At 39.8% G+C, this 24989-nt stretch overlaps 1 protein-coding gene across 3 annotated transcripts; it reads right to left on the minus strand.

Moving 5' to 3' along the window:
• Positions 1-413: 413 nt before the first annotated feature.
• On the minus strand, positions 414-24208 carry PAXBP1 (PAX3 and PAX7 binding protein 1). Of its 3 annotated transcripts, none has more exons than XM_041469536.1 (18): positions 23638-24208; positions 22755-22883; positions 20979-21155; positions 19791-19886; positions 19006-19109; positions 18423-18643; positions 17296-17485; positions 13247-13370; positions 11130-11229; positions 10555-10670; positions 7952-8151; positions 6391-6535; positions 6074-6195; positions 5423-5499; positions 5096-5162; positions 3425-3571; positions 2877-3031; positions 414-1672 (listed from the first exon to the last, which is right to left on the minus strand). In XM_041469536.1, the coding sequence occupies exons 1-18, from the start codon at positions 24095-24097 to the stop codon at positions 1555-1557; spliced, it is 2748 nt and encodes a 915-aa protein (XP_041325470.1). In that variant the 5' UTR covers positions 24098-24208; the 3' UTR covers positions 414-1554. The 3 variants fall into 3 exon arrangements, with proteins under 3 accessions (XP_041325470.1, XP_041325469.1, XP_041325471.1); XM_041469535.1 differs by having other exon boundaries at positions 19665-19886; XM_041469537.1 differs by lacking the exon at positions 22755-22883 and having other exon boundaries at positions 19665-19886.
• Between the last annotated feature and the right edge of the window lie 781 nt (positions 24209-24989).

Genomic DNA, 24989 nt, shown 5'->3' on the forward strand with positions numbered 1-24989 from the left:
AATTAAATGCCTTGGGTTTTTTAGGACTACACTTAGATGATATTTAGTGATGAGAGGAATGAGATTTGTCTTTACAAACAAGCTGTGGGTCTGTTGGTAGATAAAACTAGCACTGGGAGATAAAAGAAACAATGGGAAGGATTCCACTGATGGATGAATGGAAAAAGATATTTGCTTTTACAAATAAACTTCAGGTTTGCTGATAAATGAAATTGGACATTGAAAGATGAAATTAACAATGGGGGAAAACCCTAAATTCCATAAGAATTAAAAATTTAAAGGGATAGTTATACATTCGAGGGACATCTTCAGGATCAGGTGTATTAGGAAGTCTGTACCTCTCAAGTACCTCAGCCAATGGGGAAAGAGAGAGGGAAATGTGCCCAGGAAATTAGGATAAAAAGGAGGCTGTGTCCTCCAAAAAACTGAGAGACCCCAGGGGAACGCCCCACGGCCTCTCCCTTTATTTGAATAAAGTAAAAGGACTTCTCTGTCCCCTTTTGGACATAAACCTCTGATGTTTGTGGATTAATTTTCCTAACAGTGGGAAGTGTAACATTTTAATATTTACAAGACAAATACTTCAAAGATTTCAAAATACCTTCATTTTGCTCCATATCTTCATCCACTCTAACCTGAAGAAATAGCTTCCATGAAAGACATTACAAAACAAAACAAAACAAAAAAAACAAAACAAAGCAAACAAACAAAAAACCAAACCCAACTGCCTCCCCCCAATCCTGACACAACTTAAGCAATTTAGAAAAGGAAGGAGGGTCCAGAATTCAGAGGTAAACCATTAGTCCTACGAAATGTAAGTTGTTTTGAGCTTAGGAAGTGCCACCATCTACACATGCACAGTAAGCAAAAATTCACAGTGTTTGCCTGTATAAAAAAAAAAAAAAAACCTTCACCATTTATCCAGATCTTCCTTTTGAAGAAGAGTGGTAAGAGTTCCATATTCTGAATGCAAATCACTTTTTAGTTACTCCACTTGGAGTGCACAGCTGCTTTTTAAAGGTCAGGATCCACTTCAATGTGCCCCTATTCTTCAACTCGTGACTTTTCACATATTGGAATGTTTTACCAGCCCTTTTGACCAATAATACGATCATTTTATTTTCAAAATAAGTATTTTTTAGCAAATGAAAAGCTTATTGCAACAGTACAACATCTCTATATCCAGTGTGAAAGCAACATGGTGGTATAAATATATGCATCACTGTATTACACAGAATCTATTATACACATTCCAGTTAACCATGGAACAATTAACAGGAGTAGATGACCATTGATTATGGGCACAAAGTATTTTTGTGAACAAGATTTTGAGAAACTTGAGGAAAAATCTGGTTTCTGGAAAGATGACAATCTTGGGATTCCATTTTTGTTTTCAATGAAGTCAATGATTTTTATTTTTAAGGATGCTGTATATAAGAACGCATTTTGTATTAAAACAAAGATCAATACTTTACAGTGTAAGAAACTTTACATATGTACATAAATTACACATCAGGAATGGTTTTAAAGCTCAAAATGAGTGGTGGGAAAAGTCTATTTTCCTTCTACTAGAATCTTGAACTCTTTTACGTTGTGATCATTTGCAACAGTAACAGCATGATCCAGAGCTCGGATACTTGCTAGAAGCTTTATGATCTGCTTTATGTGCTCCCTAAAAAAGAGGCAGGAGAAGTCAATACAGAAACAGAACAATCAATGACATTGACTAATTTTCCAACAGAAGACTACATTATGGAGCCATATATTTCATATTCCTGTTGCAGATTTATTATATTTGCTTAATGAGGTAATGGCAACAGATTTGTTAAATGCTGGGAAAAAGCAAGACAGAAGATAGAAATCAAATTAGAACCTGCTATGAAAACAGGATAATTGGATGTTTCTCTTCCAATAAAAATGTTTACCAAGTTATCATTTCACCTGGTAAAGAAAGTTCTTTCAAATTTAGAAACACACCAGCAAAACAAGAGAGTTCAAAACCTTAAATAAATCTAAATCCCAAACTGTTACACTGAAACACAGGACTCTACCAAGACTGGAAGACTGTTCATTGCTGTGCTGCTGCTGCTCCCATAGCATGTCAGCTTACTTGGCCAGCAGTAACGTGTCTAATGCAAACTTTTAATTAAGCTGATCACTGGATTCAAGTAAAATTACTCTTGGATCTCAGGCAAAACAGGTTCATCTAGTTGGTTGTGTAAATAGTCAGAACTTTTGAACTGCATACAAAAGACAGTTTGCAATTTAGAAGCCACTATGCAGGAGTCAGCAACAGGCTCACAAGGTGGAACAGGCCACACATGGTAGCAACAAAATTTGGCAGAATCATAGAAAGCTTTGGTTGGAAGGTACTTTAAAGCTTATCTCAGTCCAACTCCTGCCATGAACAGGTTCACCTTCCAGCAGACCAGGTTGCTTAGAGCTCCAGTCAACCTGGCATGGAGCATTTCTAGGGACAAGAAGCTTCTCTGGGCAACCTGTGCCAGGGCCTCACCACCCTCACAGCCAAGAATTCCTTCCCAGTATCTAACACAAATATCTCCTCCTTCTGGTTTAAAGCCATCCCCCTTGTCCTGACAGTATCTGCTCATATAAAAAGTGCTTCTCCCTGCTTTTTATAAACCCCCTTAAGAATCCAGGACACTAAGCAGTAGTGCAAAATATATTATCAGCGTTACAGTATTTCCAGCAGTTGCTATTTTCAGACACCTTAAAAGTATCCATTTCTAACATCTGAATTCAAAGAAGTTTCCAAAGACACACAGCAGGATGGAGAGAGTTACCCATGTTTGCGTGCATTGGCAAAATAAATCAAATCACACGAACTGCAAGTGCTTTAACTCAAAGTAAGTTACCTGGCATTTCTCTTCTCTACATCAGAGCAACCAATGCTGTTTCTGTAAATTGTATCAGCCAGGTGAACAAGGTATCTACAGAAGTTTTCTAGCTGAGAAATAGTCTTGTCTCCCGTTAGATTAGTGAACCACTGCTTAGGGAAGCAAGCAATTACCTATGAAAAATGGGAAAAAGGAAGTTAAAACACAACGTAATAAAAATTTTTAAAAGCTACGTAACATGTATAACTTGTGAAGTCTGCCTAGTAAGACTGCAGAGATAAGGCCAAACTGAGTGAAAAAATGAGAAAACTACCAAAAAACCCCACACCAAAATCCACACAGTAAAGCACTGAAACCCACAGTATAGCTAATCCATCTACAGGCATGAGCAAGAGAAGGTTCTTTCTTTAGTCTGTATACTACAAAAAAAGAAAAATAAATCTATTTTTTACTAACTACAGCTTTTGAAGTATCAAAGCCAAGATTTCATAGGCAGTGTCAAGTTTTAACTATATTTTTCTTTCAGTTTAAATCCATTACTTTAAACATTGCTTGATTTTACTTACACTTTGAGCTTTCTTAATGCTGTCCTCTCCATACTCTGAGTTTTGAAAAGCCATAAGAATGTATCTATTTAGTAACCCATCTATGGACAGCTCCTGTAGAGTTTTGTTTGAGAGGATTCCATACCACTGGAGAAAGTTTCCCAATAACTAAAAATACAACACAGGGAAAATAACTATTCCAAAATGTACTGAAACCAGAGAGTTGATCAAACATATCAAACATTTTAAAATATTTTAAATATTTTGCAAACCTATTCAGAATACAGTCTCCCTTGCTGCTGCCATTTGAACAGAAAATTCCAGAGAAGAGTTCTGCTTGTGTGATCATGGAGAGGAGTTGTTCAGTCAGCATTAGTCTCTACTTATCTGTTTAGCTGGGAGTTAATTTTTTTCAGTCTTTTACTGGACAAAAACTATGCACAGCTATGAGCTCCCATATTCCCCAAAAGTAGTGTCTTTTATTCTGACAAGCACAAGGATACAAAAAACCTAGGGTGAGTAAGCTAAGTGACCCCATAACACTCAAGTTGAAATGATGGTGCTTCCACCAGACAACCTCTTCAACTACAAAACCAATTAAGTTGGAAAAGACCTCTGAGATCAAGTCCACTCTTAGACCAAACACCACCTTGTCAACTTGATCAGAATATGGAGTGTCATGTCCATCTTCAAAAACACCTCCAGGGATGTGACTCCACCACCTTGCCAGGCAGTCCACCCCCATGGTTAATTATCCTTTCTGTGAAAAAATTCTTCCCAATGTCCATCCTGAAGCTCTCCTGGCAGAGCTTAAGGACATTTCCTTTCATCCTGTCACTGGCTGCCTGGGAGCAGAGCCAGACCCCACTTGCCCACACTGCACTGTCAAGCAGTGATAAGGTGCCCCTGTCCTGTCTCCCCCCTTCCCCACCTCCTCTTTTCCAGGCTGAACAACCCCAACTCCCTCAGTTGCTCCTCACAGGACTTCCCCTCTAGACCCTTCCCAGCTCTGTTCCCATCTCTGGACATGCTCCCACCCCTCAATGTCCTTCCTGAATTGAGAGGCCCAGAGCTGGACACAGCATTCGAGGTGTGGCCTCAGCAGTGCCCAGCACAGAGGGACAATCACTGCCATGGTCCTTCCGCACACACCATTGCTGGTACAGGCCATGTGCCCTTGACCCTTCTTGCTCACCTGGGCACATCTGGCTTGCCTTCAGCTGCTGTTCACCTGCATGCCCAGGGCCTTTCCTGCCACTCAGCCCCCAGTTCTGGGGTTACTGTGGACAGAGCATAGGGACCCAGCACCTGGCCTTGCTGACCCTCATCCCACTGGCCTCATCAATCCAGGTCCCTCTGCAAAGCCTTCCTGCCCTCCAGCAGATCAACACTCCTGCCCAACTTAGTGCCATCCACAAGTTTACTGAGGGTGCATTTGATCCCCTCATCCAGACCATCAATAAGGACATAAAACAGGACTGGACCCAAAAGTGAGCCCTGGGGGACACCACTAGTGACTGGATACATCATGAAGAGGGCACAGTGTGTTATCAAAGACTAAGAATCCAGAGTTGGAGTTTTTGCAAGTGAAGTTGAAGCAGTTTCCATCTACTGTTTTCCACAAAGTTGAGGAGGATTTTACTGCTACACTGTCTTAGACCAAAGATTTACTAGACATATTTACTGACTTACCTTAACAGAGGACCAAAACTGACGTTGGAAAAACAAATATGGACCAGAGTTCTTGTTTTCTAAGATGCTGGAAAGTAAGACATTTCTTTAATGAGCAACCAAGACCACACCTATGTCTTGAATTTGCTGGCTTTTTCCTTCCAAGACACAGTTCACTTCCATAAATATTCCCTTTCATCCTTCTTGTCTCTGCTAAATGCTCCCAGAAGGTTAACAAAAGATCTCCTGTACCCAGGCACTGAACCACACTGGGAAAAACCCCTCTTAACTATGGACAGAACACAGTGACTTGCTAAGGTCTAACACCATAGTTGAAAGTAAACTTACTTTTTTGGATACAAGGGCATGAATACATCATCATCTAGTGTTCTCCTCATTCTTAGCAACAAGGCCTTTAGAAGCATCTGAAACAAGTAATTATTTAATGTCCAATGCACTGCTTAGTAGTTAAACACTCAGAAACTGATTTTTAAAGCAACAAAGAACACGTGTGACCATAACAGTAAACATACATACATATTTGAGCACACAAATAAATAGTCTTAAAGAAGTCTGTAATAATTAACAGAGCAGAAATTTGACACTTTCAATTAAAACTTGAACTATTATTACCACTTCCTGCATTCACAGAAGGCAAGTAAAACAACGCAATTTCCAGGCAATACATTTGAAAAAGCTGCAAAGATCTAAAAAAGAAAAGCCCAAGTATTTGTAGCCAACCCTTACAGCAAAACTGGAGACTAGCAAGTCTTATTACATCTGGTGTATTTTTTTATCTCTGGTATCTATTTTGGGAAGGCTTCACTGAGTTTCTTCTTTTAATTTATCACCATACTTTACTCCCCACAATCAGGCTGCAGAGCATCAAATAACTTTAAAGTTCTTTTTCTTGCTGTACTTCCCAACATAAGGTATTAAAAATGTATTCAACTTCCTTAACGTATGCAACACATTTAAGAAAAAAATCCAACAACTTACTTGTGTATTTTTGTTTTCTGCGTTCACCACTGAGGGATAGCCATCTATTAGTTTCTGTACAATTGCTACCATTCTAGATGTCTGTGTGGTAGAAAAGGGATCCCAGATATTTTCAGAAATTACTGTAAGAGATTAAAGAATTACTCCACTTTACAAATACTGAAATACAGTAATTATTATACAAATACAGTATTATATACTCAAATACAGTATTATATACTCAAATCCATGCAATTATTTACGAAACAGTAAAACCTGAAAGCACAAACAAACATCAGACTCCATAACCCCCTCCCTCCCATTTTTTAAGCCTATACCTGTTAATTTAGGAAGAACAACTCTCTCTACAATGGTAGGCAACAGTGAAATATCAGCATCATCTTTCACCTGCTCCTGCTCTTCACAGCCATAGAACAGCAATGACTCAAACCACAACATTGTTTCAAAATCTCGACACTTGCCCTAATAAAAAAAAGAATTTGGGTTAGATTCCTAAACAAAGATTTGAAGTCAACACATAGAAGACGTATTATGTAAACAAGTATGATACACACACAAAAACAGCTTTAAAACACTCTGCCAAATGAACCAATTCATTCTACCAGCATAGCCACTAGATGTAATGAAAAGAGAAAATGGCTGAAGCAAGACTGATTTTTTAACAGTTTTTGCCCCACAGAATTTAACTCCTACTTACACCTAAACCAAACAAAAGCCTACAGATTAGGGTACAAGTCAGAAGTACAGCTCAACTGTTCTGCATTTTAAAATTATGCCTTCGGTTTTAAAACCCCTTTCTATGAGCACCTTGTAATTTTTCTACCTCAACAAAATGCTTACCAGGATCAGTAACAGAAAGTAGTGAATACAGTTAGACTTTACAATTCTGTACCATGTCTCCAGCTAACATGAGCTTTGTTTTGTTAACCTGAAAACTCAGAGAAATAGCATGGGGGAAATGAGAATGCACAAAAAATGTTTTAATGATGGCATCTTTCTTAGATTTTTCCTTGTTTGATTAATGAAGCCAAACATCAAATTAATAAAATTATTTTAATACTCTGAACTTTCTCTGAAGACAAATCATGCCTCCTCCACTCCGCACTTGGAGAAGAGGCAACAGAAAAACCCCTTCTGCAGATATTCCCTTGGTAGGTTACGGAAAAAAAAAGCACTTCTGAAAAAAGGAGGAACAGAAAGGGAGTCAAAAGCTACCTGAACTGCTTGTCCTGGTGGCATCTCATGAAAGCATACATATCCAGGCTGGACAATAAATGTGTGCCAGGGATACTGGGCTGCCACAGTATCTTTTCCCATGTTCCCTACATAATAACTGGGCAATGAGTACTATGAGAACGACTTGGGCCAGCCAGAATTCTACAGGGTATGGAAGTGTATGTGAGAGACAAATACATAACCTAGAGACAGGTTGTAATGCCACGTAAGAACAAACTTCTTAGTTCCACTTCTGATGAAACAGCATTATCTAGAGTCACAATTTTCTCTGAAGTATTTTAAAGACTAAATGCATTTTCACAGAACCATACAATGGTCTGGGTTGGAAGGGACCTTAAAGATCACCTAGTTCCAACCCACTACCATGGGCAGTTGCAAATTTTTTGGTCTACACCACTTCCTGAGAAGGATCTGGCAACGTGCCAAATTTAACTCTGGTTTGCTGGGAACATAGCAGCTCAACTAGTCCAGGCACCCCCCAGAAAAACTTTGCCCCCAGACAGGTGCCCATTTGAAACTTCATCCCTAGAACACACCTTTAGGAGAAGCATACATCAAAGGTGCAGGTTACTTTGCTCTGCTCAAGTGTGGAAGAACCACCATGTAGCAGTTCACACAGAACCTGCTTGCAGACAAGCTTACCTCCAAAGGAGTCCAGGTAAGCAGCTGAAGTCTGATTAAAGGGTTAAACAACTTTGGTAAACAGAGGCCAATATAAGCATCCTTATAAGAAGCAAAGTACTTGGAGCGCCAAGCTTCAAACTGTGACTTAATGCAATCAATCGAGTAAAAACTTTCCAAAACATCTTCGAAAACTTTGCTGGATTCTTTCAATATACGATCTAGCAAGGAAGAATAGGAACAAAAAGTTAATTACCTACTCCTTGTAGTGCCTCTTTCAAGACATACTTTGATGCTCACTGGCATAAGCTAATTCCCATAAAAAAAACCAAAATAAAAACCCCATCACCTTTAGAAGCTCTGTTACTCCTGCCTCAAACACACAAAGCTATAAAAACAGGAGCACGAGTACTCTCCAATAGACTCGTTTATCACAGGTCTTACTTTTAACATTTCATGGACGGATTTTAAGTTACCAGACGTAATTAGGATTGGTGACATACTGGGCTGTATTCAGAGTGGCTCTAACTTCAAAGCTGGCCTTGCTTTGCATGGGGGTTTCAAACAGGGCCTGATCTCCAGGCCCCTTTCAACCCAGATTATTCTACACCTTTGATAATCCAAGTGCAAATACAGGAGGGCATCTCAGATAAGCCAACTGAACTGCCAGCTCAGACAGGGTGGGTCCTGGCAGACATCATGCTAAAATGCTGCCCAGAACATGCCTGTTAGCACTGGGTAGTGATTATAGGCCTCTAGCACCTTTTCTTTTCTTTTCTTTTTTTTTTTGTATTTGCAGTACCAGTATTCTAGGCAGTCCAGACCTTTTTCTCCATATATTATTTTCCCTTTATCTTTTATATTTCTCAGGGTTAGTTTCATTTTAATCAGTCATATTTGCCGCAGCCACAGTTGTAAATGTTTGGTTACAGTAGTAACCCTTAAGCAATGAACACAACTAGTACACACAGCAGGCAAAGACAGGGCTGAGGGAACAGGAGATTATGTCATATAACTACACCTTTCATACTGGGATTAAGAAAAAACAGTACATATAAAGTTATTAGGTCCAAAGTACACTCCTCTATTCCACTGCTGTTTCTGGACTAACACAAGAGCTACGAACAACAGTAAAAAAGCTTTACAAACACTACACCTCTTCAGAAACTGAAGAAATGTCTACAAAATGCTTTTGCACACATAAATTGCCAAGGTATCAAGTGCAATTCAGCCCCATTGAATCTAGACAATTTAATTTAGCAAAGTTAATTATAGCACCTAACAACCCTGAACAGTTATTCTGTTTATCCAAGACCCCTTCCCTGTAGGAAGAAAATCAGTGCAATCATAAAATTGCAGTAAATTAGCCAGCAACTAAAGGTGTGGAAACCATCTGCACTTCCAAAGGACCTAACAGCCAGACAGTTCATCTAATTGCTTTTCTAGTACGTTCTTACTTTGGGTCTCCACAACCACCTACATCAATGACTTTGCCATTTATTACCTTCTCTGTGGGAAATGACCTCTTTATTTTAAACCTATCCTATCACTTAATTTCATGGTCCCTAGCTATCATACTGTAAAAAGCTGATATTATTCTACTTGGAGAGACCAAAACCATTCAATCCCTCCTCAAATGCAACACAATAAATTCTATGTATGCAATCCTTGCTGGTCTCCTCCTCCTCACTTCTAACCTGATTCTCTTTTAATTAGAGCAAATGCTAATTGTACCACAAGATCTTTCTGCAATGTTTGCATTCAACATTGTTTTCTATCATTTGCACACTTTGCCAAGCTGCAACAAGACTATACAAAACTTTTGTCATTGCATTTCTAGAAGCTTATTCACAACTCCACTAAATCCTTGCCATGAAACAAAAAAGACTTCTAAAGCATTGAGGTTTTCAAAATTTCCCAAGTAAGACAAACATGTATTTCAAGAATGGTAAACTATCTTACAAATTGAAAGACTTACTGACAGTCCAAAAGCTTACTGCCTGCCACCAAAAGCATGTTAGAATTAAACAAAAAGAACCTCACTAAGGATGGGTTATTCAGTCAGCTGCAAGACACACAACAGGTTGGTGATGGAGACTATTCTGGTCACACTGACGATCCAGGAATCGAAAGTTCCTAAACTCCTTCCAAAACATGGTGAAGTATATAAACAGGGCTGTGTTTGGATTCTGTCAAGTATGTGGTATGTTGTTATGTAAGAGAATTGGGATTGTTCAGCCTGGAGAAGAGGCTTCAGGGTAACTTAACTGTGGCCTTAGAGTACCTGAAGGGAGTCTGTGCGATGGAGGGACTATTTACAAGGGCCTGGAGTGACAGGACAAGGGGGAATGGCTTCCCACTGACAGAGGGCAGGGTTAGACAGGATACTGGGAAGAAATTCTTCCCCTGTGAGTGTGGTGAGGCCCTGTCACAAGTTGCCCTGTGCTATGACTGCTCCATGTCTGGAAGTGTTCAAGGCCAGCTTAGATGGGGATTGGAGCAACCTGGTCTAGTGAAAGTTGTTCCTGCCCACGGCAGGGCAGTGGAACTGGGTGGGATTTAAGGTCCCTTCCAACCCAGACCATGCTGTGATTCTGTGATAAAGCTTGCGTAGCTTTTCTAACCTCGCTCCAAGTTAAAGTTTGTGATATCTGTTGAAGTTTCCTCATCATCGCTGGAAAGGCCTTCAAGGTGATCTGCCATCTTCCCAGTCTGCTCTCTCGCTTGTCTGCGGCGAGCTCTAGAAAGGAGCAGCAGTATAAACCAGCTATGATAAAGAAGAGAAACCAGCTGTTTTCCCCACCTATACAATGAATATGCCCACTTAGGCTTGTCCTTTTAGTAGTAGGGAAGTCAAGCTGAGAAGAACTTCTACTATGCCACAACCTCAAGCATTCCACTACGTTGCTGCCTCAAACAGTGAAAAGAAACAAAACCAGCAGAGACCATATAGATATGGAATGTATTTACTATGCTTTCTTTTAGTGATTTTAAATCATTATCAGGGAATGTTTTGTACACTTGCACGATAAGCTGGGATATATAAGAATACCCCTGCCCAGCATACCAGCTGAAGTGTTTTCTTCCCTTTTCAGGGAAGAAGTAAACATTGCCACTTATGTTAGTAAGTCACACAGGACAGTTATATCTTGCAAGCAGACTAAGACTCCTAAAGAAGAAAAGAAATCTCATTCTCTACCTCCTAGCCTCTCTTTCTGCAGTCCGACGCTTGACTTGTTCTTGATAGATCACTCTGTCTCGCCCAAAAGAATCAAGATTTGGAGCCATCAGTGCTTTATCTGTAAAATTACATCAATGAAAATTAAAATGCTTATTTACGATTCTATAAATGTGCTGTAGGCAGTTTCAAAAGAGCCTTTTACCCACTTTTAAACTAAGTATAATTTGAAATAGAAAGTCGAAGTACCAAAAAAGAAAAAAAACCCACAATGCCCCCCAGAAGCCTGAATTCACGACGTGTAGAGGTTAAAACAGAAAGCAGTGGACTTTGGAAACAAATTTCAAATGCCAAATAGTTTTCACCGTACTTCACTCTTATCTCTCACAACAGTGCCGAACTACACAGAAGTCAACAGTTTTAACAGAAATAGCTTAAATGAAATGTCCAAGAAAAAAGTGCTCCTTACATAAACACATTCATCACATAATTGTTAAGAAGAAAACTAGCAAAAAAAAAGCAGACAAGAGTGACTGGGGCAAGAATATACGTTATTTCAGAGTTCTAGTCACATTGTTTCTAAGTTCATATGCTTTAGATTGCCTAAAGTTTAAAACACATCAAAATCTACAGAAAGATAAACCATCTTCCTTCCTTTTTTCAAGCTCTGCTTATCTATGTTCCTGGCTATAGAAAACAACCCAGCTAGAACAGCAGACAGCAGGCAGGAGTGTTTCCAGTTCCTCCTTTCCAGGTAATTTTAAACAGTAGACTGAATGCCAGCCACTGCTCAAGTCCACCCATCAGTATAAACATCAACATTTAAACAACAACCTATCCAAACTTTCCAAATCAGGAATAAATTACATGTTCTGACAAAATCTATTTACGAATTCATAATTTAAAGTATTACTGCCAATCTATGTCAATATTCCAATTCAAGACCTGAACTACTAAGAGCCTTGTCTAAACTTCCAGACACTAAATAAGATCTTTCTCTAAAACCCAACCTCAGCAATGAGAACTATTCCCCATCCTATTATTAAACATCAGTATAAAATATCCATTCTAAGCTTCTTTCAGGAAACAGATTTCTAGTTCTCAAAACAGCATTTTCATGATGAAACCTCAAGGCCATGTGATGCCTGGAACTCCACCCAATAGTCCTAAAAAGAATATGTATACTAACCATTCTATAAAGGAATTACCAACTCTGACATCTTAACATTTCATCATCTTCGGTGAGTTCTAGCTAATGGTATTAACAAGATTTCATCTCTAACAACTGCGGCAGAAGAGGGAAATGGCATTGCTTTAGAATTTTATATCAGCAACAGGACAGAATGCCATTTTTAAAAATGAGAAGTTCTCTGGAGCATAAAGAGGAATGGCTCCTCTTTATGAATCCTCCTATGAATACGATATTTCATCCACTGATTTAATACGCTGAACAAAACCTCTTCCAAGAAACACGTATTTCCATCCAAATTAACATTTACGCTTTTGTAGTGTTTTACATGCTGAAGAGTAACCACCATAAGAAACCTCCTTAGTGAGAATCCCCCATCCTCAAATTCACAGGAAGCAGGCATTTAAACTGGCTATTCTTAAGCTGTATTTCATACAAAGTCACTGTATTAGTCTGATTAGTCTTCCAGTTCTTTAATTTACCAGTTAAGTGTCTGAAATCAAATACTTATACTGGCTACAAAACAGAACATTAGATAGAAGTCTAGCCCAGTGCTTCATGGCTTTATACAGTTAACTGTACATGTTAAATGACATTTATAGATTCAGGAAGGTTAAAATAATTTTTTTTTAAGTTCTGATATAAGAAAATAGGGAGTCACATACTACCACTACTCTCACAGCCACCATGCACACATTTTTAGTGCTGGGAAGAAGAAAATATAGTTAAGAGAAACAGAAAGGAGAGATGAAGTCAGAGTTACAGTGGTTTCGAGTTTAAAACAAAAGAGATTAGAGAACTTTCATCTAAACTTGCTTCTACTTATCTCAAGAGTAAGAATAAACTTCAATAAGACAGTAATACATTAAACATTTACAAATTTCAATTAAGTCATACTAAGTAAACAAGGTTGTTTAATGAATAATAAAAACCTTCAAGATGGACTGACTTGAATGGCTTGAAAACTCCGAAGATTCATCTTTAATATCATCTTGTCGTCTTTGGACAAGGCGGGAAGCTCGCTGTTTGTACAGCTGGTGCATTGCAGATTCAAGTTCGTTAATCAGAGGCACCTGTAAAAATACAACACACCACGTAATACCCGGATCCTGAGCTGCTCAGCTTCTGGGGTCCCAGTCTATTCCGGAGCAAAACGCTGTCACTGTGCTCCCAGCAGCACAAAGTCCTGCCTTTTACTCATCTGTATCACTTGCACCAGGAAATAGTTCCAAGCGTGGAAAGTGCATACATTTAACATTGGCAGCTTTCAATCAGAACAAAAGCATTCTGAAAGCAACTTCCATGGCTTGAATGAGTCTACACAGCTAGACATCCTATTTAGAGGGTGAAATATTCTTTCCAGTATTCTTGCTTTCCCTACCAAGTGTGTCAAGTGTTATGTGGAGGTCTGCAATTCTCAGACATCAATTGTTTCCTCTCTCTCTAAACAAGAATGTAGAAGTATTTTACACTTCAGTGAGAAAATAATCTGACTGTATGCAGTGAAATAAACACCCATCAATCCAACCTACTGAAGCCAGCAGCTACTGTTCTGTGTCCTCTAACTCTTAATAGCACATGCTGAAATACTATGACTGAAATGAAATAAAATCCTGCATAAGGGTGTTATGCCAACAGGTAATTCAAATCAGTAAAATACTCCTCTAGCTTATCACTAAAATTAAAATAGTACAATTTGTGCAAGTTATGCATTAAGCATAACCTTGAATTAATCAGGTAGGACACGTCAGACCTGTCACCTTTTTTTCTTTAATGAACTACTTTGGTATCATCTTAATAAAAATAGATATTATGACAGCCAGGAATTTCCTGACATTAAATAGCAGGTTCACTGCTCTTTTTTTTTTAATTTCCTTTGAAAAAAAAGTCCTTTTGGTATGAACACCTAAGCCATGTCCTCCTTACCTCTGAGATGTATGCTTACTCCACAGTCTTCCAGCCTTTTATATTTCATTGCTGCCTACCATCCAGGATTATGTTTTTTTCAAAACAAAAGATAAAATCAGAAATTGTTTCCTGAAGTATTTTAGAATGTGACTCAGCAACTACTGAAGTTCAGTAAAATGTAAAATTCTGAGTTCATAACTACAGGGTAATTTCAGCTGACTGAGACTGGCATACACATCAGAGAAGAAAAAGGTTTTAGCTCTGTGGGATAAACGGGGCTCCAGGGATTAAAATGAAAGCAGCTCTGCACCAACTCAAAATACACACACTTTTCTTTTGGAGAAAAGAGTAGAGAGAAAGACAAGAAGGGAATAATCTTCCAAGAGCTGGAAGCTCATATTTGGAATTTAAGACAGTTTTGAAAACAGAAATAATAGTTTAAAAATACTAGCTTTACTGCAGTTTACCAGAGGAAATATAGCTTCTTCTCTTAAGCATGTAGAGGAAATTCTAAGATTGAAAAGTTAAATGAAAATTTATCAACACATCCATAGTGGTTCTTTCTGTAATTTTTCTCAGGATAAAAGAAACCTAGTGATGTATTCAAATATATAAATCCACTCAAAATATTTCCCATTCAGAATACAAGACACTTAGAAGCCCTCATTCTTCTCTAATCAATACTGTGGTTGATGAGTAGCTGACAATTTCACTGACTACTATAAAGTTATAGCCCTCATTCCCTGTTTTGTTTAGTCAGTACTTTAAATTCAGTATTTTTAAGGGGATTTTTTTTATTCACTTTCCCTGTAAACAGTGGAAGAGGAAAAGCAGAAAGGTCTCTAAACATTTAGATCACAAGGATAATTCAGATACACAGAGTGTATTTTGGTAAATTACTTTTGCAGGTAAAGTAACAGTTCATCTACTTGTGCTGTCAAAGGTACACCCAGAACAATTCAATCTTTCTGTATCCACTGTATATTCCTACACTCAAAATGTAAAAATGCCATTGTGACTCACCAGCCTTCTCAGAAAGCGTAATTTTTACAGTAATTACTTCTGAAGGAAGTCATGCAACCATCTTCCACTCTCCTGTTTTTCTTATTTATGGGGGGGAAAAAGATTACACAGGATTTGACCTTTCTAGTGCTTGTTTCTAAAATCTGTGTAATAGTTGTCTTCTCATACTCTGCTAAGCCTTAAGACTGATCCTAACATTCAGAATCTCTTCAAAATATCATATTTAAATGTATGTTTTCATATATATATATATAAATATATGTATATACACATAAGGTATTATTATTACACATATACATATTCTTATGTATATTATAATAATGACATACATTATTGTAAATAATAACAACACTTTAAATAGAAGCAGTCAGGGCCACAGGTTCTACAAAAAAGCTGAAGGTAATTTATCTCTACACTCAAAAGATTAGAACTATTTATCATCCTACCGCATTCCATTTAAGTAAAAACTGATACTGATTTTATTACTTGACTTTGTTCCCTTCCGACACCTCCTTTTTAGAAAACTTTTCAGTGTCCTGTGGGCTACTGGTTCTGAATTTGCTGGACCTTTTGTCATCCTGAAAGCACTGAATTCCAAACCACATTATCTAGCCAAACAATATCAAAATAAATGAAATGCTCCTGTTAGACTGACCACATCACCTGCTGCTTTTGCAACTCACTTTACATACAAGTACAGCAGCAGCCTCCACCTGAAACCAGCAAAACTCTGTGAATGCCTCTAAGAAGCCTGAGATGATAAAAGACATAGCTTATGCTATCAAGGAGAACCTCCAGACATGGTTTATAGTCACAAAAGTAATTTAACACAAGGTCTTTAGAAAGCAAACAATGAATAGAGACACAGATATTTAACTTGACTTCTGAAATACAAATTTATCTCAGACTAAAAATGTGAAAACTTATCTTTAATAGGAAATCAGCCATCTGGGTAAGCAGCACTGCCAGCGCTGCTTATGAAAGTACCTTTAATAATCTTCAACAGCTAATGCTAATACAGACTCAGGAATATGGCTTCTTAAGTGAATAATCAATTGCAACTAATTAGTTACACTAATCAGTCAGCTGGGTGAATTAACTGTCCCACACCTCCTGGGTTTCCTCATGACATAGTTACTCTGCACTTTCACAGGATGAAGACTGGACTCTCCCAGTTCCACTAATAGAGGAAAATTAGTATCTAATCCATCAGCACCCAAAATACTTCTCCATTTCTCTCCCACACCTAACAGGCTAGGCAAGCAGTAGCTTAAAACTACTCAATTATTCTGACAAGACATTAAGAAATTAATATACTACTACTTATTCAAGTCAGAAGACAATGAAGAAATAGCCAATATACTGCTAACCGAATTCTACAGCTTCCGCATGTGCTAAATATGTGTGTGTATATATATAGATATTCAAGAGTTTCTATTATATTTACAACAAAGTAAGGAATCAAAACATGGTGCATAACATAAGAAAAAATACTAAGTTTTTGACTTAGAGATGCATAAAAGTATCACACTACATGAAAGAAAAATATTTTTAAGTGTGGGTGTCTGAACAGCTATGCGAGTTTTAAAACTTCTCCCCTTCAGACTCCAGAGCAATAGCAAGAAACACCTGGCAGGAGGAAGTTTATAGTAACACAGAAAATACAAGCCTCTGTTGTTGTGTACATCAAGTACTCCAGAAAGCAGTAATGTCGTAATTCAGCCCTTATTTTTGCTAACCTGATGTCCAACACAGGAAAAAAGGAGTATCTGGGTGAAGCTGAAACGCCAGAGTATCTACGAAAATCCTGAAGACATAAAATCTGCAAGTTTTTAGGCAATCTAAAGTCAGTGAGCTGGGAGGCGAGATTTCTGATAACAAGCTTAGCATGATAGAAAGTTCTTATCAATCCTCAAATAACCAAACCTTTTGAAGAATATGCTCTCAAAGGACTTTTTTCAAAAACAGAGGGAGATGTGTTGTTTGGCATGTAATAAGAGACCCTTTTTTTTTTTTTTTTTTTTTTTTTTTTTTTTTGTAAAGAGATGAATGTTTTTGCATCCTTACCTTTTCACTGAAACACTCAAGCAAGTCTTGGACATACCCTCGCATTTCTTGCAAAAACTTATACCGTTCACCAATACCCCCAGAAGACCCTTCTAATCTTTCAATTGCCTTGGTAGAGTCCTCTTGGCTTTGCTGATGTTTCTCATATTGCTGCCGATTAGCTTTGTGCATTTCTTTCATAGAGTCCAACCTGAAGGGCAATGGATAAATAGTAAATTTACATCCAAAAGTCTGTCTATTTCAGACCATTGAGACATCAAACAGACAGTACAGTGCAAGTACTGAGCCTATATATGGAAAATTTTACAAAGAAATTCTTGACCTTTGATTTGTCATCTTCTCCCCTCTCTCCATGAACCACAAGGCTAATGATGGACACTCATTTGCTAGACTATGCTGTAGTGCATCGCACTGCCCACTCCTACAAATTTCTACAGGAGTTGATAGCACATAGAATAGTGCAAGGCTGTCCCTAATGAAAAGCTGGCAGAACAGGTTGGGGGTGGATGGGGACTACAGCTTATACAAAGCATTCTTTTTCCTCTACTAACTTGATTCACTGTCAAAGGCTACAACACTACAAGGGGCATACAAACCAATTTCGAAGACATGTAAAGCGCAAGCTGTTCATTACATATGATATCTCATTGCAATTGTGTTGCTCATTCCATACCTTCTGCGTACCTGACAAGCAGATTACAATGTTTAAGCCAAAAAACCCCTGTATACACTAAAAATTAAATTCTTTATCTACTGAAGGGGAAATCTCTGATCCACAGTTTAAAGGAACACAGCTTGATAAGCTAAACACCTCACTGGCCTTTCATTTCTTCACTATAAGACTGTGCAGTGTCCAGAAGATGGAACTCAGACCTCTCTTCAACAAGATCAATGGCCTCATATTTAAAGTTTCACTTCCAGAGAAGCAATCCAAGAAGATTTTCGAACAAAGTGTCAGTGTCATCTTCACTTTGAGCTTTTTTGTTTGCCTTTTTTTTTTTTTTAATGGATGTACCAGTCAGTTTCCAGCGATGAAACTCTGTGTTTGCTCACCGAGACTAAAAGACACCTGAGGAACAGAAACCTAGGGGACAGGTCTTTAAGTCTAAAAAGATGGTCTGTCCTACCTGTCTTTAAGCTGTTTCTTTACCAAATCAATAGTAACAGGAGTCATCTCATTACTGGGAGTTTTGAAAGGAACTGTATTATCTGTTTTTTGAGCCTTGGTTTCCGATGATCCATACGCAGCATAGGTGTATGGAATGCCATATGAAGAACCGTAAGACAGTGTCTGGTAAGTGTTCTGGTAGTACACATTATTCACTTCTGCAGGCTGACTTGGTTGAACCTAGTGGCAGAGGAAATGTAATTGTACTATATTAGGCTTTAAAGAAAGGGGAAACTTTTTTACACATTTCAAATCAAAGTGAAAAATGCAAGCAGACACAGTTACAAAATGTAATTATCAAGGGGATTTAAGCATCCAATGTCTAAGACAGAAGAAACAAATGCCCTCAAGAAGGTAAATGGAGAAAATCTTAGTATCATTACCATTCTAAATACTTATACTATTTCCCTTTAAAGAGCATCAGAATTTACAGACTTAATTTCTCAAATGAAACAGCCATCTGTAAACTACCCAAGTTTGTGAAGGATTTAGCCAATACTTGCAGAAACAAATCAAAAAAGAGTGCACAATTATATACATGCCTGGGGTATGTTGATTCCTTTTCGTATCTGCTCTTGCTCCCATCTACTGAGTTCTTCATCTTGCTCCCCTGCCACTAGTGCTTCATCATCGCTTCCCTCAATACCTTCATACAAGTAAGAAAAAGAAGATAATGCATTCATAATTGTTAAGGGCCACAAATCCAAAAACCTGAAACCATGCCTCAGTGAGAACATCTCAGAGCATCTTCCTTTCCTCATCATAAGGAACTAAGGACACTGGCCTGTGAATTATTAGCACAGGCGTTCCACTTGAAAGATCCAATGGGAAAATTCACAATTCACTGCTGGTAAAATCCTCTAATGTCTAACTCCTTTTCCAAAAGGTTATTTTACCTGCTAGCCAGCAAGAAGAATTCTATATCAAATGTTTTTCTTTTCACACTTATATACTTCCTAAAAACAGAGTACAGGAAAAACAGGAATTGAACCTTAGTGTAAGTTTCTATCAGAGTCAGCAGTGTGCACAGGAACATAGTTTTGTGCTCAAAATTTTACAAGCATATTCCATTATGTAGTACTTTTCCTCAGAAATGTTAGGCAACTCCATAAAAACATGTTGTTTCAAAATGCTGAATGGGAGCACTCACAGTGAAAACAGTGTGAACATTTATCAGCTGACCTTCCAAAAAAGGGTTTACCTATTTCCTCAGCAATCTTTTGCCTTTGGGATTTTTCCTTCACTGCAAAAACTATCCTCCTCTTCTCGTCATCATCTTCATCATCACTGGCATCATTTTCATCTTCTCGAACAAGGCGGCCTTTACCTGGTTCACTGTCAACAGGGGTAAAGTCTCCAAGTTCACGAGCCATTTGACGCTTTTTCCTAGCGGCATGAATAAAAGCAGCATCTGGAATTTCTCCTAGAGACAGATGTGTGCACGGTTAAACAATCTCTGCAACAGAACAGGTGTTATAATTTCTTACTGCTCATCTCTGTCACTGTATCAAAACATCTCTGCACACAGAAAAAAAAAAACAAGAGAGGAAGCAAATCCATGCTCATGGAAAACATTTGCAAGCAACTTAGATGCTAAAAGTGTCAACTTTCTGACCAGAAACTCTCAAAGTTAGGACTGTCACAGAAAGTCTGGCTCTGCTTCCAGCAGTTCATGTCATAAGACAGAAGCCTAATGCTCCTATGTGAAATATTCCCAAAGAAGAGGAAGCCCTTTACAGGAGTTGACTATTGCAAAGGGAGGAAGAAAATTAGGTGTGTGACTCTGTAATTTCCTATGCCAGTATTGCTCCCAGCTCTTCTTATTTTGGGGGAATAAAAAGCATCAACCATTTCAACAGACAGTCATCAGCCAGAGATTAAGACTACACCAAATCAGACAAAGTTAATATACAGAAAATTGTACAATCAAGGGGAACATGAAAAGCATCACATCTAATCAGAAAACTCTAAAATGTACAGCACAAAACTTAATGCAACTTACATACATCATTTAAATCAATGTGTGGACCCAGGACACCCATCTGGTACTTGGGGAGCAAACCACCATAATTAGCAAACTAGTTTCAAAAATATTTTCTCAGAAGGATTTCTTTGGCCTCAGGGTTTGACTAAAACCTCAGTATACAAAACAGGATAGGAAAATACTTCAGATACCTTGCAGACCCAATTGAAACATTTTAATTAAAGACGAAATTTTAACTCAAAGCAGCTAATTCTCATGTGAAGTCACCTATTCCAAATCTAGATTTTCTTGCAGTTTGTCATCTACCTGAGAGACAAATTCCTGCTTCTGACATCAGGATGAAGCATTCTGTAGCAAAACATTTTCCCCCATAAGACTTGTAAAGCTGAACACCTTTAGAAAATAGCAGTTGCTTGAACTCTCAGATACTAAATTGTTGGAAACAATTTCCTCATCTCTCACACACATTAGTCTGCTATAAACATTGGTTAAATCACTTGCTAATTTATCAGACATATTACAAAAACCAACCTGGGCGAAGAACATTCAGTGATGACAGAGCACTTGAAAAAGCACCACCAGCTTTTGGTTTTTCTTCTTCCTTCTCACTTTCAACTTCCATTTCTTCTTCACCATGCTCACTGTTTGCAGTCCCATCTTCTTGGCCTACATCCTTATTCTGTCCTATCTTTTCTAGTGGTGCTTCAACTGAAAAGACAGCAAAGTCCATGTTTTACTCCATTTATAAAGATCACTCCAAAGTATTTTTTTAAAGATATAACAACCAAAAGTGAAAATCAAATAAAAATGTTAAATAATAATTTAGTTGTTCGAGATCTAGGAAAATACACTTTCTTAATTGTGATTATATCACTGACATCCTCTCAAAATAAAATGTGACAAGGCTGGCCCCACCAACCACTAAACATTTTCCTCATTGTCAAGTATTAAGAAAGTGGAGGAATTCAACCTTGTGCAACCTTGTCAAAGTCTCTTTCAATGAGAAAGCACTGCCTGTGTTACACCAAGTCTTCCCACAAGAACCAACTGATTTCAAAAGAACCCTTCATTTTCCTCTTGGGCTACACCCTACATTAGGTGGGTAATATACAGATACAGGCAGCAAGTATAAATAATGTGTAAAAAAATGCATGTTAAACCCAGCTACCCAAACCAAGCTGCACATAGCTGAGGTTTCAGACGCAAGCACTTGTTTAGAGAATCCAGGCTACTCTCTCAGTAGCAGCCTTGAAGTCTTTGAACTATAGCCACATGAATTAGGGGGAGCAAAACAAACAGAAATGAAACAAACATGGCCCACACAGACGTGTGCAAAATGTAATGTTTTAAGCATCATTGTGACAGAAGCAAGAATCCAGGTTTTCACAGATGACCTGAACATGAGCCACAGAAATTAAAATTTCTGGTTTTGCTCATGCCCCACACCACTGCATAGGCAATTTAAGGATTCTAATAAGAAAGAATATGTGGGTTTTCCAAATGCAGACAAAACCTTTAAAAATAATTTAATTAAATTTTAAAAGGGTATTTCCTTCATGGGGCCATGTTCAACCCCCACGTGCTTCTCTGGATCATTGCACTCTTTAGGTCATAAACCTCCCAGCTCGTGCTTGTAGCATTACATAATTTATGTAAAAACATAAGTGGAAAAGGAAGCACTACACTTTACCAATGACCCTCCCAAAAACCAATAGTACAATGAAATTGAAGTCCCAGGCTCTATTTCAAGCTCTCAAGGACTGTACATTATTAACAGATCCTTTTAAAAGAGATAGACTTAAAGTGTCTATCATCTAAATCAAGTCTACTCGAATGTCCAAGTCCTGAAACAGGCAGCTGTTTAACAATTAACTTAATAACAAAGACCACCACTCTGCTCACCCCAAAAACCTTCCTTTTCGAAGAAAATGCATTACAAGGACACATCTTGTCAGACAAGCACCAGGTACGTTTTCAAATAAATGGAATTCCTTCCTCATTCAATAAACAATTCATCTGTCATAAACACAACTGCAATTCAGAATACTGATGTCTACCGACAACCATCTAAGAGAGCTCAGAAGTTCCATCCTTCTATTTTAATTTCTACATGAGAACCAAGGGACTCTACCGACATAGACTAGCATTCCTAAGGCTCAAGTAACACATTTCACCTGTGCTTTACTTCAGCTCTAAATGTGACATTTTCTAGAAGACTAACAATTTATTCTGAAAACAAGAAATTAAATTACAGTACTTTATCTTTTTCACTACAGAAGTTACTATTATTATTACTTTTGCAATTACCATCTGTTGGAGAATTGACCTCTGTTCTAACTTTTGATTTTTCAAGATCTTCTTTGTATTCTTTCTTCAACTGTTTTACAATCTTTTTGCTGTAACTTGATTTCTTCACTTTAAAAACTTCTTCTGTTTCTTTAAAAGAGAAATTGGATAATGTTACATCAGATCTGTCAAGGATACTTACTTACTAAATCTCTAAACTTTGTACCTGGAACTTCACAAATGCCACTAACAAACATTGTAGGGTTCTTTCACAGTCTATAGTGAAAGTCTAATTCTATGCCTTCAGTACTTCCATCAAGATTTCAAACGGCAAGTCTTAGAAACCAAGTTTCAGTGATTTCAAGAGAATTCCTTCTAAGACGACTCAAAACTATAAGAACTGTTCGGACAACAGGCAGTGAGTCCGAGGTGACCCATGAACACCAGCCACATCAGATTAAAACAACCTCGACACAAAGCCACGGGACAGTGCTCCTCAGCTAACACTGATGGCTCCAGCGGGAGACTCCTGGCTGCACTTACTCCCGCACAAACCTGCGGGCCACCCAGGTGCGGTGAACGCAGCACAAGTGATGCACCAGCAACACAGAAGCAGAGGCAATTTGAAGCCCTACACCGCAACTCATCCCGCTGGGAGCATGCTGGCCCCGCAGAGCCATGTCGGGCCGGGGAAGCCGCGGGTTCCCCGCTCTCTGTACCGTTCCCTCAAGGCTCGCCCCCTCTTAGCGATCCCACATCAACCCAGGCCACACGGGGGACTGCCCTAAAAAATAAATACGGATCCCGGCCCTCTTGGAGGCCCAGTGCAGACTGAGCAGCTCCGGGTTCCTTCCATCCACTCCCGCAAGAAGCGACCCAAAAGCCAGGCAACCGCCCGCCTCACCCTCCTCCTCGTCCTGGAAGCTGAGCAGGCTGGCCCTCGGCACCTCTTTGTTCTCCTTTGACCGCTTCTTCTCCTTGGGGCGCCCGGCCACCGGCAGCCCATTGCCCTGCTGGGGCTGCGGCGGTGGCGGCGGGGGGCGCAGCACAGCGGGCGCCGGCAGAGCCCCCAGGCCTGCTCGGTCGCCTCCCATCAAGCCCAGCCCCAAGCCGAGAGCCGCTCCGTAGCTCGCGGCACAGGCGAAGGCCGCGGGGCTGCCGGGCAGGGCGAGGGGCACGCAGCCGGCGGGCAGCGGCAGGAGTCCGGCGCCCGACGCCAGCGGCACGGAGGCCTCGCTGGGCCCTTCCCCCGCCGCCCCGGCCGCCGGCGCCGGCTCCTGAGGCGGCTCCTCGTCGCGCTCCTCATCCTCCTCCTCCGAGTCGTTCCGCTTCCGCACATTCACCCTCCGCGCCTTGCGGAACATCCCGCCAGGCACCCCCCGGCCGCCCTGCCAGGCCCCGGTGCCGCCCGCTCCGGCCGCCCCGCGCTGCGGCCCAGGCCCGGCCCCGCGAGCATGGCACCGCCGCCCGCAGCGCCCCCTGCCGTCGGCTCCACCACAGGCGACAGGAGGGCGCGGCACTGCGCCTGCGCGGCGGGGAGAGCGCGGAGCGGGAGCTCGAGGGGCCCACCCCGCACCCGCTGGCCCCTCACGTCCGGCGCCATCTTGTGTCGGGAGAGCAGCGCGACCCGGGCGGAAAGGGGGCGAGCGGAAGGGGAGAGGAGGGTGGTGTAAGTGTAAAGTGACTTGTATTAAAGAAAAGGTTCATCATGCGACATGAGCTTGTTATATAAAATTTGTTTTGTTATACCAGACGTAGATGCGTTTTGGAGACGTCCCTCTGGAAAAATTCTGCGAGCTTCTAATGCAGTACTTCTGTAGTGCAAAGCCATCTAAAATAGAATTGGTAGCGGGTTCTTGGTATCTGCTGGGGCAGAACAGGGCCGTTGGGAAGCTCACCACAATATCGGAGATGTGGATTTCTGTAGTTGAGGGTTTTTTGCTCTTTGCAGGAAAAAATCCTGCAGGGCTTACTTGTGCACTGGAACAAAATGTCTTTTGCACCAGCCTTATTTAGAACACTACAGTGGCAAAAGTAACTAGAAATTTAATTTGCTCTGTTAGAAAGCCCATGGATTTATTAACCTCATTTCTTCCTGAAATGAACAGGCAGGAGATCTTTCTCCTTTTTGATGTCTTTATTAAATGATCAGCTCTGGGTGGTGGCCCGAGGGGTCGCGCACACCACCCCTGCTCTCTGTGGAGACGCAGAGGAGGAGATGATGCAGTTTTGCTGCACAGCAGACCTGGGGCTTCC

This window comes from Pyrgilauda ruficollis, unplaced genomic scaffold (genome assembly GCF_017590135.1).
Source record: "Pyrgilauda ruficollis isolate IOZ18807 unplaced genomic scaffold, ASM1759013v1 scaffold236, whole genome shotgun sequence".
Classification (NCBI taxonomy): domain Eukaryota; kingdom Metazoa; phylum Chordata; class Aves; order Passeriformes; family Passeridae; genus Pyrgilauda; species Pyrgilauda ruficollis.

Bases quoted from the DNA above. Each gene is read 5' to 3' on its own strand.
- PAXBP1 (XM_041469535.1), bottom strand. From the start codon at position 24,097: ATGTTCCGCAAGGCGCGGAGGGTGAATGTGCGGAAGCGGAACGACTCG. The intron at 18,644-19,005 runs GCATGTATATAA...CTCTGCCACTAG, and splicing joins AAGGAATCAACATACCCCAG to GTTCAACCAAGTCAGCCTGC. The intron at 5,163-5,422 runs GTAAGTTTACTT...CTTACTTTCCAG, and splicing joins ATGCCCTTGTATCCAAAAAA to CATCTTAGAAAACAAGAACT.